Genomic DNA, 14,816 nt, shown 5'->3' on the forward strand with positions numbered 1-14,816 from the left:
ACTTAAACATCCTCCATGTTTAAACTGCAGATTAACTGAAACATCCTCCATGTTTAAACTGCAGATTAACTTAAACATCCTCCATGTTTAAACTGCAGATTAACTGAAACATCCTCCATGTTTAAACTGCAGATTAACTGAAACATCCTCCATGTTTAAACTGCAGATTAACTGAAGCATCCTCCATGTTTAAACTGCAGATTAACTGAAGCATCCTCCATGTTTAAACTGCAGATACCCCGCTGTTTTCTGAGCAGGTGGAGGACATGTGTTCAGATCTCAGCATCTTGTACCTGATGACGACTCCTTTGTGCATGTAGATGTTGATGAAGTGTGAGCCGGTGCAGCCGTTGGACTCCCAGTAGGTTTTGGGGTTCTTGTCGGTCAGCTTGTTAGCTCGATGGTGATTGGATGAAACCTCCACCTTCTCCCAGCACTTGTCCTCCTTGAGCTCCACGCTGGAGCCTGAACACAGCACGTTATCTTCATTTTAAATTACAGCATTTACGACTTTCCCGGATGTTGAGTGAGAAGAAAAGACGGCTGGTCGACTGTGAACCGACCTTGGCAGAGGTTCCTGAGGAACACGTCGAAGAACGGGATGTTGATCGGCTGATGGCTGCGGCGATGCTCCTCGATCTGACCCAACACCAGCTGACAGGAAACAGAAGCATTGCTCAACCTGAGAGGCTCTCTGTGGGTGATGATGAATAGTGGTTCCTCCCGGGTCAGACTGTATTCTGCGTACCTGGATGCATCCGGCCAGCACGCTGGTGGTCATCTTCTTGTAGAGGCTGGCGTACTTCTCACAGTCGGCGATGAGGTCTCTGAGCTCGCTGACCTGCAGCAGGTTGGTGCTGTGTTTGTCCAGAACTTTAACCAGAGCCTCTTTGGTCCCCAGGCGACACATCACCACCGTGTAGTCCTTGTTCAGGGACGCCAGCCGGTACAGGAACCGGATGAACAGCTGGACCACCTAGAAACACCCAATCACAAGGGGGGGTTAGCGTAGAAGCCAGAGGCGGTCTCAGCGTGCCCCCCACCTCCTCCTCCTCCAGGTCTGAACCCACCTCTCTGTCGCTGATGAAGGCCGTCATGGAGGACAGGCAGGGCTCGATGCTCTCGTGCCACGGCAGCATGTCCTCCTGGTAGTTGTCTAGGAACTTGTTCAGGATCCTGCAGGAGACAAAAACAGCCAATCAGACGAGCGCCGCATCATCATCGTCGTCGGGTCGGAGGTCACAGGTACCTGAGGATGGACAGCTGGACGGCCCGGTCGGCTCGGTGCTGCTCCATCAGACGGACCAGATCCTGATAAGTGTCCCGACTGTGAGTCACCTGAGACGACGACATCATCAACATGAGGCGATAAAATCAACGCCTCTGAACGGATCAATAAGTGGACCGGTACCTGGCTGCGCTCCTCCAGCTGAGAGGTGTCGTCACACAGCAGCTGCTCCAGAGTCTGGATCACCTCCTTAGTGGCCGTCAGCTCCTTCAGACTCACCACCAACATCTGCAGCTCCGTGTCCTTAAAGTCCAGCTGCTCATGACTCTCTGAGCACCACAGAAGAAGAGCGGATTATAGATCACAAATTAAATATCTGGTGTCAATATGATGGAGGAAGACGAAGAAGAAGAAGAAGACGAAGAAGAAGACGAAGAAAAAGACGAAGAAGACCTGTCCACGTGGACCGGTCTCTGCTGGAGTCTGGGCTGAGTTTAACTACATAGAAATAGACCATCTTCTCGCTGATGCTTGTTCACACAGCAGTGGTCTTCAACAGGGGGTCCGCGACCCCTAGGGGGTCCGCGGAATGTTTGGATGATTAAACAATTTTTTTTGTTTTCCCCCAAAACATGAATGTGTCATGATTGTAATAGTTCAGTATTGTGTGAAAGATAACAGCTATGTGTATGCATGGCAGTGGCACTAACAGGCCATCACTCATTTTAGTTTCCACATTTATGTTTAAAATAAAAACAACAGTTTGAATATCTTGTATTATTATCATGCAATTAACAGACAATGTTGATGTTGGCATTGATATCAGCTGTTAATAAAGGCAGTGGCACGGCCCCCTACTCACTGTACCGCACACATGTTGAAGATAACATGAATACATGAAGCTGTGCAGTATATGAATAGCTTCGTACTGAACGCACAATAAAGAGGTATGTGTATACACGGCACTAGGACCAGTTAATATAAAACACAATGTTATACAATTTATATAGTCGGGGGTCCCTGCTCCATCGCTCTATCAGTTTGGGGGTCCTTGGCCTGAAGACCCCTGATTTAGAGGATCAGGACTACACAGAGACTGGTTCAGATAAAGATACAGTTGACTGTGAGGTCATGTGACTGACCTTTGCTCTGCAGCTTGTGCACCATGGAGATGTGGTTGAGGGCGATGATGGCCAGCATGGTCTCTGCACTGGACAGAGTGAGACACTTCTTCAGGACGGCGGGGACGCCGGCAGACACCAGCTGCTCCGCCAGACTCTTGTGGTTGGAGATCAGCATGATGACCACCAGCAGGCCGCTCCGCACCGACAGCAAGCAGCTGGAGAGCAGAGGACACAAAGGCAGCAACTTACCCTTTAGTCTGCATGAGGCCGAAGGCAGCAACTTACCCTTTAGTCTGCATGAGGCCGAAGGCAGCAACTTACCCTTTAGTCTGCAGCATGAGGCCGAAGGCAGCAACTTACCCTTTAGTCTGCATGAGGCCGAAGGCAGCAACTTACCCTTTAGTCTGCATGAGGCCGAAGGCAGCAACTTACCCTTTAGTCTGCATGAGGCCGAAGGCAGCAACTTACCCTTTAGTCTGCATGAGGCCGAAGGCAGCAACTTACCCTTTAGTCTGCAGCATGAGGTCGAAGGCAGCAACTTACCCTTTAGTCTGCATGAGGCCGAAGGCAGCAACTTACCCTTTAGTCTGCATGAGGCCGAAGGCAGCAACTTACCCTTTAGTCTGCATGAGGCCGAAGGCAGCAACTTACCCTTTAGTCTGCATGAGGCCGAAGGCAGCAACTTACCCTTTAGTCTGCATGAGGCCGAAGGCAGCAACTTACCCTTTAGTCTGCATGAGGCCGAAGGCAGCAACTTACCCTTTAGTCTGCATGAGGCCGAAGGCAGCAACTTACCCTTTAGTCTGCATGAGGCCGAAGGCAGCAACTTACCCTTTAGTCTGCATGAGGCCGAAGGCAGCAACTTACCCTTTAGTCTGCATGAGGCCGAAGGCAGCAACTTACCCTTTAGTCTGCAGCATGAGGTCGAAGGCAGCAACTTACCCTTTAGTCTGCATGAGGCCGAAGGCAGCAACTTACCCTTTAGTCTGCATGAGGCCGAAGGCAGCAACTTACCCTTTAGTCTGCATGAGGCCGAAGGCAGCAACTTACCCTTTAGTCTGCAGCATGAGGTCGAAGGCAGCAACTTACCCTTTAGTCTGCATGAGGCCGAAGGCAGCAACTTACGCTTTAGTCTGCATGAGGCCGAAGGCAGCAACTTACCCTTTAGTCTGCATGAGGCCGAAGGCAGCAACTTACCCTTTAGTCTGCAGCATGAGGTCGAAGGCAGCAACTTACGCTTTAGTCTGCAGCATGAGGCCGAAGGCAGCAACTTACCCTTTAGTCTGCAGCATGAGGTCGAAGGCAGCAACTTACGCTTTAGTCTGCAGCATGAGGCCGAAGGCAGCAACTTACCCTTTAGTCTGCAGCATGAGGTCGAAGGCAGCAACTTACCCTTTAGTCTGCATGAGGCCGAAGGCAGCAACTTACCCTTTAGTCTGCATGAGGCCGAAGGCAGCAACTTACCCTTTAGTCTGCATGAGGCCGAAGGCAGCAACTTACCCTTTAGTCTGCATGAGGCCGAAGGCAGCAACTTACCCTTTAGTCTGCAGCATGAGGCCGAAGGCAGCAACTTACCCTTTAGTCTGCAGCATGAGGCCGAAGGCAGCAACTTACCCTTTAGTCTGCATGAGGCCGAAGGCAGCAACTTACCCTTTAGTCTGCATGAGGCCGAAGGCAGCAACTTACCCTTTAGTCTGCATGAGGCCGAAGGCAGCAACTTACCCTTTAGTCTGCATGAGGCCGAAGGCAGCAACTTACCCTTTAGTCTGCATGAGGCCGAAGGCAGCAACTTACCCTTTAGTCTGCATGAGGCCGAAGGCAGCAACTTACCCTTTAGTCTGCATGAGGTCGAAGGCAGCAACTTACCCTTTAGTCTGCATGAGGCCGAAGGCAGCAACTTACCCTTTAGTCTGCATGAGGCCGAAGGCAGCAACTTACCCTTTAGTCTGCATGAGGTCGATGGCGGCAGGGACGGCTCCCAGCAGGCCCTTGGAGCCTTCGGGCGTGGCCGAGCCGATGCTGGCGAAGATCTCCAACATCATCTGAGTGCCGGACTCTGAGAGCGGGAGGCTGCTGCTGCAGACGCTGTGCAGGTCGTGTTTACTGGCTCCAGAGATCACCTTCAGAGTCTGACAACAACAACAACACACCTGTCACACACCTTTCTCTCCACTTACACCTGAGGAGATATGAGGAAGGAGGTCTCACCGCGAGCGCCAGCTGCTGGACGTGAGTGACGGTGGAGAACTCCTGCATGCAGCACAGGACGGCTTTGACTCCGCCCTCGGTGGCGAAGGAGACCCTCCACTCGTACTTCAGCATGAGGAGGTGGGTGAGTCTCAGCGTGCTGACCACCAGGTCTTTGGAGGACGAGCCCAGCAGCTCCACCAGCAGCTTCAGCACCTTGTCGCTGAGGGGGGACGGACAAACACCAACACTGAGCATCAGTCGGGACTTTGGTACCCAGAGATACTGTCTATTACCCTCCGGCTCTGTGTATTTCCGGGAGTGTTTTAGCGATGGGCCCCGTCTCTGGAGTGGATTCTCACCGTACGGTCTGGGCGGAGTCGCTCCTCATGGAGTTCTTCTCCTGGACCCCCTTCTCCCCCAGCAGCCTGGTGACGAAGAGGACGGCGGCCAGCTGCTGGACCTGGTCTGAGCCCGATCCCCCCTTCTTCAGGACGTCCACCACCTCCCCCAGCTTCTCCAGCACCGTCTTCTTACCCTGGATCCGAGGGTTGTTGAACACTGCAGGGGAGGACAGGAGAGCGGGTCTACAGACGGTCCCCTAATCGACATATTTATCGATCTAAGGAATCTCCTTACCTTTCATCTTGTCCTCCAGGTCTTCAGGGTAGACGCTGTCGTCCTCTGAGGGCAGCTCGCTCTCCGGCTCCGGGCTGCCACAGCCTGAATCAGCAGGAAGTTCCTTCTTTGCCTTCTTGGAGACGGAGCCCATCACTGAGGAAGAGGAGGTGGAGGCTGATGATGAAGAGGAGGAGATCTGTCCCCCACCACCACCTCCTTCACCACCTCCTCCTCCTCCTCCTCCTCCTCCTCCACCCAGACCGGACGAACCCAGAGAGCTTTCAGCTGGAAACAAAGCACAGTCAGAGTCATGGACATCTCTATGTCCTCACTGCTTTATCAATAAACAGATGTCTCTCTATGTCCTCACTGCTTTATCAATAAACAGATGTCTCTCTATGTCCTCACTGCTTTATCAATAAACAGATGTCTCTATATGTCCTCACTGCTTTATCAATAAACAGATGTCTCTCTATGTCCTCACTGCTTTATCAATAAACAGATGTCTCTCTATGTCCTCACTGCTTTATCAATAAACAGATGTCTCTCTATGTCCTCACTGCTTTATCAATAAACAGATGTCTCTCTATGTCCTCACTGCTTTATCTATAAACAGAGATGTCTCTCTATGTCCTCACTGCTTTATCAATAAACAGATGTCTCTCTATGTCCTCACTGCTTTATCTATAACCAGAGATGTCTCTCTATGTCCTCACTGCTTTATCAATAAACAGATGTCTCTATATGTCCTCACTGCTTTATCAATAAACAGATGTCTCTATATGTCCTCACTGCTTTATCAATAAACAGATGTCTCTATATGTCCTCACTGCTTTATCTATAACCAGAGATGTCTCTCTATGTCCTCACTGCTTTATCAATAAACAGATGTCTCTATATGTCCTCACTGCTTTATCAATAAACAGATGTCTCTATATGTCCTCACTGCTTTATATATAAACAGAGATGTCTCTCTATGTCCTCACTGCTTTATATATAAACAGAGATGTCTCTATATGTCCTCACTGCTTTATCAATAAACAGATGTCTCTATATGTCCTCACTGCTTTATCTATAACCAGAGATGTCTCTCTATGTCCTCACTGCTTTATATATATAACCAGAGATGTCTCTCTATGTCCTCACTGCTTTATATATAACCAGAGATGTATCTCTATGTCCTCACTGCTTTATATATAAACAGAGATGTCTCTCTATGTCCTCACTGCTTTATATATAACCAGAGATGTCTCTCTATGTCCTCACTGCTTTATATATAACCAGAGATGTCTCTCTATGTCCTCACTGCTTTATCTATAACCAGCGATGTCTCTCTATGTCCTCACTGCTTTATATATAAACAGAGATGTCTCTCTATGTCCTCACTGCTTTATATATAAACAGATGTCTCTCTATGCCCTCACTGCTTTATCAATAAACAGATGTCTCTATATGTCCTCACTGCTTTATCTATAACCAGAGATGTCTCTCTATGTCCTCACTGCTTTATATATAACCAGAGATGTCTCTCTATGTCCTCACTGCTTTATATATAACCAGAGATGTCTCTCTATGTCCTCACTGCTTTATCTATAAACAGATGTCTCTATATGTCCTCACTGCTTTATCTATAACCAGAGATGTCTCTCTATGTCCTCACTGCTTTATCAATAAACAGATGTCTCTATATGTCCTCACTGCTTTATCTATAACCAGATGTCTCTCTATGTCCTCACTGCTTTATATATAACCAGAGATGTCTCTCTATGTCCTCACTGCTTTATATATAACCAGAGATGTCTCTCTATGTCCTCACTGCTTTATATATAAACAGAGATGTCTCTCTATGTCCTCACTGCTTTATATATAACCAGAGATGTCTCTCTATGTCCTCACTGCTTTATCTATAAACAGATGTCTCTATATGTCCTCACTGCTTTATCTATAACCAGAGATGTCTCTCTATGTCCTCACTGCTTTATCAATAAACAGATGTCTCTATATGTCCTCACTGCTTTATCTATAACCAGAGATGTCTCTCTATGTCCTCACTGCTTTATCAATAAACAGATGTCTCTATATGTCCTCACTGCTTTATATATAAACAGAGATGTCTCTCTATGTCCTCACTGCTTTATATATAAACAGAGATGTCTCTCTATGTCCTCACTGCTTTATCAATAAACAGATGTCCATATAACCAGAGATGTCTCTCTATGTCCTCACTGCTTTATATATAAACAGAGATGTCTCTATATGTCCTCACTGCTTTATATATAACCAGAGATGTCTCTCTATGTCCTCACTGCTTTATATATAACCAGAGATGTCTCTCTATGTCCTCACTGCTTTATATATAACCAGAGATGTCTCTCTATGTCCTCACTGCTTTATCTATAACCAGCGATGTCTCTCTATGTCCTCACTGCTTTATATATAAACAGAGATGTCTCTCTATGTCCTCACTGCTTTATATATAAACAGATGTCTCTCTATGTCCTCACTGCTTTATCAATAAACAGATGTCTCTATATGTCCTCACTGCTTTATCAATAACCAGATGTCTCTCCATGTCCTCACTGCTTTATATATAACCAGAGATGTCTCTCTATGTCCTCACTGCTTTATATACCAGAGATGTCTCTCTATGTCCTCACTGCTTTATCTATAAACAGATGTCTCTATATGTCCTCACTGCTTTATCTATAACCAGATGTCTCTATATGTCCTCACTGCTTTATCTATAACCAGATGTCTCTATATGTCCTCACTGCTTTATCTATAACCAGAGATGTCTCTCTATGTCCTCACTGCTTTATCAATAAACAGATGTCTCTATATGTCCTCACTGCTTTATCTATAACCAGAGATGTCTCTCTATGTCCTCACTGCTTTATATATAACCAGAGATGTCTCTCTATGTCCTCACTGCTTTATATATAACCAGAGATGTCTCTCTATGTCCTCACTGCTTTATATATAAACAGAGATGTCTCTCTATGTCCTCACTGCTTTATATATAACCAGAGATGTCTCTCTATGTCCTCACTGCTTTATCTATAAACAGATGTCTCTATATGTCCTCACTGCTTTATCTATAACCAGAGATGTCTCTCTATGTCCTCACTGCTTTATCAATAAACAGATGTCTCTATATGTCCTCACTGCTTTATCTATAACCAGAGATGTCTCTCTATGTCCTCACTGCTTTATATATAAACAGAGATGTCTCTCTATGTCCTCACTGCTTTATATATAACCAGAGATGTCTCTCTATGTCCTCACTGCTTTATATATAAACAGAGATGTCTCTCTATGTCCTCACTGCTTTATATATAAACAGAGATGTCTCTCTATGTCCTCACTGCTTTATCAATAAACAGATGTCTCTATATGTCCTCACTGCTTTATCTATAACCAGAGATGTCTCTCTATGTCCTCACTGCTTTATATATAACCAGAGATGTCTCTCTATGTCCTCACTGCTTTATATATAACCAGAGATGTCTCTCTATGTCCTCACTGCTTTATATATAAACAGAGATGTCTCTCTATGTCCTCACTGCTTTATCTATAAACAGAAATGTCTCTATATGTCCTCACTGCTTTATCTATAAACAGAAATGTCTCTATATGTCCTCACTGCTTTATCTATATACAGAAATGTCTCTATGTCCTCACTGCTTTATATATAAACAGAGATGTCTCTGTGTGTCTCCTCTGCTTTATCTATAAACAGAGATGTCTCTCTATGTCCTCACTGCTTTATCTATAAACAGAAATGTCTCTATATGTCCTCACTGCTTTATATATCACCAGAAATGTCTCTCTATGTCCTCACTGCTTTATATATAAACAGAGATGTCTCTGCATGTCCTCTCTGCTTTATATATAAACAGAAATGTCTCTCTATGTCCTCACTGCTTTATATATCACCAGAAATGTCTCTCTATGTCCTCACTGCTTTATATATAAACAGAGATGTCTCTGCGTGTCCTCACTGCTTTATCTATAAACAGAAATGTCTCTCTATGTCCTCTCTGCTTTATATATAAACAGAAATGTCTCTGTGTCCTCACCCAGCAGCTCTTCGTCCTCCAGACTTCCTCCTCCTCTCCTCAGGTAGTGTTTGGAGAAGGTGTGAGAACACAGCAGGTCGGTCAGACACGACGACGGCAGCTTCTGCTTCAGGTAGTGAAGCAGCTTCTTAGCCACGTCTCCGGGGACAGACAGACCAATCAGGGACGAATCATCAAGCTCCGCCTCCTTCAGGACAGACAGACAAACACAGAAGACAGTGTTTTACAAACAGATGGGAGAGAAATAGAACCAGACTCGAGAAACAAAGACCAGAGCCTCAGTTTCCCAGCATGCTCCTTGGCCTGTGTGTTCCCTCACCTGGTCATCAAGGCTCTGCAGCAGGACGCCGTTGACCTCCTGCTGCTGTTTGAGCTCCAGCTTCTTGATGAAGAAGAGGATCTCCCACCACTCAGCCCGACTCAGAGCCGGCGTCTCCAAGTGCAGACCCTCGGACAGGTAGGGCAGAGAGTAGAGACCACCGGGGGGCTTGGAGAAGAACGTCTGACTCACTGAGGGAGCAGAAGAAGAAACAGGTTCACCTCCTGAGGTCAGGTACACAGACAGGTGGACTCTTCAGGTGGGTTCAGATCTTACCCGCCGTGAGTTTGAGAGTCTCCGTCAGGGTCGACGCCTTCTCCTGAGTCTCCTTCTCAGCCTGACTGCTGCTGCCGCTCCCCAGGATCTCCACCATGTGCCAGTGGACCCAGTAGGTCCTGGACAGGGAGTTCCAGTACACCTGAACACAGCACACAGAGACGGGCCAGGGTCTGGAGAGGGTCTAATAGATCCTACGTGATCCGAAATGAAAACACACATTCTGCTGGTACGATGGAGTCCTCCAGTCTCCTGAACAAATTCAAGGTTATTATGGTCTGTATAAGAACCACGGGAACAGAACCGGATCAGAACCAAGGCTCAATGTTAGTGAGGTCAGCAGCAGAAACACTGAACTAGAGTAGTTCTACTCTAGTTCAGTGTTTCTGCTCCAAAGCTGAACAAAGTCCAGAAAGCTGCAGGTCTGCTGAGACCCTCACCTTTAAATCAGGACTGCAGACTTTTCCGTTTGCTGCCTTTAATTCAACCACATTCAAGGATATGAACACGTTTCTGCATTTTACTTTACTACTGCATTTTATTTCTTACACTGCTTTCTGGTGTTTCAATGAATTCCTGCAGGTGGTGGTACTAACTAATGTTGCACGGTGTATCGATACTAAAACGGTACCGCGGTACCTGTACGTTAAAAACGATACAGCATCTTTTTAGTGTCGATACTTTATTAAAATAGCGCGATCAGAACGACTCGCTGCTCCGCTCCCAGTCATGCTGCCTGCAGGCATGCAAGGGGGCGGGGCTGCAAGGGGCGGGGCCGCAAGGGGCGGGGCTGCAAGGGGCGGGGCTGCAAGGGGCGGGGCTGCCCAGCGCTCACAGCAACAGGCAGCGCTCGCTCACAGAGCGATCACAGGGGAGACATGCAGGAGCTTTTACCGACCGTCCTCGGCTTGTTGGAAAACAAGATGCCAGAAGTATCATCTGAAGTACTTTGGCGATATTGCAGACGGTGAAGGAAAGCCCACTGACCTCCAGAGACCCGTCTGTGAAACGTGCTTCAGAGCCACAGACCAGTGAGGCAACACGTCTAACACGACAAAGCACCGTAACGACAGACACCCAGAACCTTTAAAGAGTTCAAAGAACGACGGGTAAACATGAACTCCCCCGAGCTCAGCATAGACAGCCAACACGAGCAGCCTGAGCCTCGTCTGACAACAAGCCGACATGATCATGAGGTCACAGTGCACACACACGTGCACTAAATGAAACACAATTCATGCAACATGGCTCCATGCTGGTGGATCTTCAGCGAATTATTTTTATTTTTAGTTAAGGAAAAATAATTCTTCCATGAATTAAGATAAAACATGAAGTGAAAATATCAAACTCACTATGCAGTAAATGAAGCATTGTTTCCCCCCCCACTCCCACAGACAGTCAGCAGAGTCAGCAGAGCAGCAGCAATCATGGCACCATGTAGTTTATTAATATCTTGCTGTAGGCGAACATTAATATTAATGCCACTTGTTAGCTGGGCAGGAACAAGCTGGTAGTATTTATTACTAGTATAGATAAATATACCAGTATCGCATTTGTGGTATTGTATCGAATCGTAAGTATCGTGATACTTATGGCAGGTATCGTATCCAAGTCATCATTTCGGTATCGTGACAACCCGAGTACTACCTCCTGCAGGTAGTACTACCTCCTGCAGGTAGTACTACCTCCTGCAAGTAGTACTACCTCCGCGTTCACAAACATGATGATAACCTCGTGGTACAGTCTGAACACAGACGTGCTCACTGCAATATGTTTCAGTGTGTGCAGAGCAGATCTTTGTTTCCTGTTTCCTCACCTGAACCGGTGGCGAGCCGTCGTTGCTGTAGCGAAACTCTCCTTCGTCTCCGGCGCTGACCTCCTCGTAGTCCTCCAGCATGCGGACCATCATGCCGCTCTTCAGGTTGTCCTGCACGTACTCCACGTAGGCAGAGCGGCTGGCGAAGTCGGAGCGCGTTTTGTATCCGTTTCCCGTCTTCTTCTTGGGTGGCGAGGCGGCGGCGGCGGCAGCGGCTACAGGAGCGGCTACGGTGGAGGTGGCGGTGAGGACAACGGGGGAGGTGCAGAAACGAGGCTGGAAGATGGACCTGAGGACGGGGCGGGACGCCTCCTCCCCAGGCTCCTCCCTACAGGCCCCGCCTCCTCCCGGGCTGAGGGCGGAGCAGTCGGGGGACTGGCGGTTCCGGTCCCAGCCCATCACGCGGACCAGCTCTGAGATGAGGTTGGCCATCGCCACGGTGAAGTCGAACTCTCGCTGAACGCGGAGGTGATCCGTCTGGTGGGCGGTGCTGGAGGAGGAGGCGGCGGGGGAGGGGCTGCCGTCCTGTCTGTCAGAGTTAGACTCCGCCCCTACTGCCGTGTTGAGCTTGTCCATCAGTGACGTGACGCACAGGTAACGCTTCACCAGAGAGAACAGAAGCTTCCCAGGAATCTGAGCACAGACGAGACAAATGTTATCAATCACAATCATTAATAATAATATCATTAACAATAGCAATAAGTCTTTACCTGAGGAAGGTGGATCCCTTCAAAGGAGATGCCGTGCTCCTCTGAGGACGTGGTCTCTGCAAACAGCTCCAGAAGAGTGTAGCGGTTATCAAAGTCCATGTGCTGCTCAATGACGTCCTGCTGACTGAGGGACAAGAGGACGTACGCCCGACTTCCTGTAAGGGGGGCGGGAGGAGACAAAGTCAGAGCCAAGAGGACACAGAGAAGAAGAAGACTGCCAGCTAGTAAACATGGACGTAAACAACGCTGCTTTAGTGAGAAACCCTGAACGCTAACAATGTAGTTTCAGTCACAGCAGTAGTTCGACATGTTTGTGAAAGACACGGCACACCCACCAGTCAAACATCAGTAGTGATCCAGGATGACTCAGCATATTTTAGCAGCGATCTGCTGACTTCAGCTGAAGTTAGCTGAAGTTAACTGCTTCAAAATAGATCCGAGAGCAGCGACTTGTGTCGAACAGAGGATCTGTGTAGCCCCGCCCCCTCCCCCTCTCTGAAGTCCCATTGGTTTAAACTTCATCACATGATGTCTCTAACTAAATGCTAAAAAAAAGGAAGCCGTGTTTGTGTTTTTGAGAAACAGAGTCAGAGCTCTCCTCTGGTCTGATGTTATCACACTGAACGCTGCAATGACTCATGGGAAAAACTCAGCTGCTCCTCGCCCACAAAAAGAAGTAGAAGAAGAAGAAGACGTAGTAGTAGAAGAAGAGGAAGTGATGGATGAAAAACACAAACAGTGGATGTAGATATGAATGAGAGCCAGACCAGGCCGGTTTGTGACCGTTTTGTCAGCTACGTAAAGCTTGTGTCGACATGACCTCAGCCAATCAGAGAGCAGTAAGTAAAGCCTGTAAGTAAAGGTTTTACCTGCGTCGTGTGAGGCGAGCGCTCGCAGCATCTTTCCGGCGCTGCGTCGCGTCTGCGTCTCCTTGTTGCAGAGCAGCTCCATCAGCAGGTTGAGGGCGCCAGTCTCCTTGAAGACGCCGACCAGCGAGCCGATGGCGGCGTAGGCGCTCAGCACGTGGATGGTGTGCGTGATGCTGATGGAGAAGTCGCTCTTCTTGGCCATCTGCTTCCTGGCTCGACACACCAGGTTCTTCACGTCCTGCTTCATGTCTGACAGCTCCACCTCGTCGAAGGTGACATCAGCGGGGAACTCAGCGCCGCCGTCGGAGGCATCGCCACGCTGCGCCTCCTGCTGCTGCGGGTCCGACTTCCTCTTCCCCAGCAGGCCGGGGCAGTTGGCATACACGTCCTCCGTGGACATCCACATCAGGATGTTCTCCGGTTTGCTCTCTCCTGACGTGGAGCCGCCGGATCCGTCCGACCCGGAGCCACCGCCGGAGCCACCGGACGTCCCGCCCGCCTCGCAGGCTCCGCCCCCAGAGCCGTCGTCGATGGTGACCAGGCACCAGCGAATCAGGTACTCCGTCTGTCCGTCGCGGTTGCGGCGCTGACGGATCAGCTCCTCTGGGTACGCCTGCAGCCTCGGGCCCAGCTGGACCAGCAGGTTCCCATTGCGGCGTTCGCCCACCATGGTTGCTGAGGAGACATTATTATTATTATTAGAGATCAATAAATATAGTCATCTACTTCCCCCTGTACCGCCAACGACGTCATCTACTTCCCCCTGTACCGCCAACGACGTCATCTACTTCCACTTGTACCGCCAACGACGTCATCTACTTCCACTTGTACCGCCAACGACGTCGTCTACTTCCACCTGTACCGTCAACGACGTTGTCTACTTCCACTTGTACCGCCAACGACGTCGTCTACTTCCACGTGTACCGCCAACGACGTCGTCTACTTCCACTTGTACCGCCAACGACGTCATCTACTTCCACTTGTACCATCAACGACGTTGTCTACTTCCACTTGTACCGCCAACGACGTTGTCTACTTCCACCTGTACCGTCAACAACGTTGTCTACTTCCACTTGTACCGCCAACGACGTGGTCTACTTCCACTTGTACCGCCAACGACGTTGTCTACTTCCACCTGTACCGTCAACAACGTTGTCTACTTCCACTTGTACCGCCAACGACGTGGTCTACTTCCACTTGTACCGCCAACGACGTGGTCTACTTCCACTTGTACCGCCAACGACGTTGTCTACTTCCACTTGTACCGCCAACGACGTGGTCTACTTCCACTTGTACCGCCAACGACGTCGTCTAATTCCACTTGTACCGCCAACGACGTGGTCTACTTCCACTTGTACCGCCAACGACGTGGTCTACTTCCACTTGTACCGCCAACGACGTTGTCTACTTCCCCCTGTACCGCCAACGACGTTGTCTACTTCCACTTGTACCGCCAACGACGTCGTCTACTTCCACCTGTACCGCCAACGACGTCGTCTACTTCCACTTGTACCGCCAACGACGTGGTCTACTTCCACTTGTACCGCCAACGACGTTGTCTACTTCCACTTGTACCGCCAACGACGT

The 14,816-nt window shown here is 48.7% G+C and overlaps 1 protein-coding gene across 2 annotated transcripts in view; it reads right to left on the minus strand.

Moving 5' to 3' along the window:
• The window catches only part of cul9 (cullin 9), a 40,849-nt gene that overhangs the window by 23,916 nt on the left and 2,117 nt on the right, over window positions 1-14,816 (minus strand). For both annotated transcript variants that reach the window (XM_079280507.1, XM_079280506.1), the window contains exons 2-18: window positions 13,230-13,904; window positions 12,361-12,515; window positions 11,651-12,283; window positions 9,835-9,976; window positions 9,559-9,749; window positions 9,240-9,426; window positions 5,179-5,445; window positions 4,902-5,100; window positions 4,561-4,762; window positions 4,291-4,481; window positions 2,371-2,567; window positions 1,412-1,557; window positions 1,250-1,338; window positions 1,071-1,176; window positions 749-976; window positions 564-654; window positions 294-465 (exon numbers count right to left, since the gene is read on the minus strand). In XM_079280507.1, coding sequence (XP_079136633.1) covers window positions 294-465; window positions 564-654; window positions 749-976; window positions 1,071-1,176; window positions 1,250-1,338; window positions 1,412-1,557; window positions 2,371-2,567; window positions 4,291-4,481; window positions 4,561-4,762; window positions 4,902-5,100; window positions 5,179-5,445; window positions 9,240-9,426; window positions 9,559-9,749; window positions 9,835-9,976; window positions 11,651-12,283; window positions 12,361-12,515; window positions 13,230-13,899 — 3,866 coding nt within the window. In that variant the 5' untranslated portion in view covers window positions 13,900-13,904. The remainder of the gene's footprint in view (window positions 1-293; window positions 466-563; window positions 655-748; window positions 977-1,070; window positions 1,177-1,249; window positions 1,339-1,411; window positions 1,558-2,370; window positions 2,568-4,290; window positions 4,482-4,560; window positions 4,763-4,901; window positions 5,101-5,178; window positions 5,446-9,239; window positions 9,427-9,558; window positions 9,750-9,834; window positions 9,977-11,650; window positions 12,284-12,360; window positions 12,516-13,229; window positions 13,905-14,816) is intronic.

The sequence above is a fragment of the Melanostigma gelatinosum genome (assembly GCF_949748355.1).
Source record: "Melanostigma gelatinosum genome assembly, chromosome: 12".
In the NCBI taxonomy this organism is placed as follows: Eukaryota; Metazoa; Chordata; class Actinopteri; order Perciformes; family Zoarcidae; genus Melanostigma; species Melanostigma gelatinosum.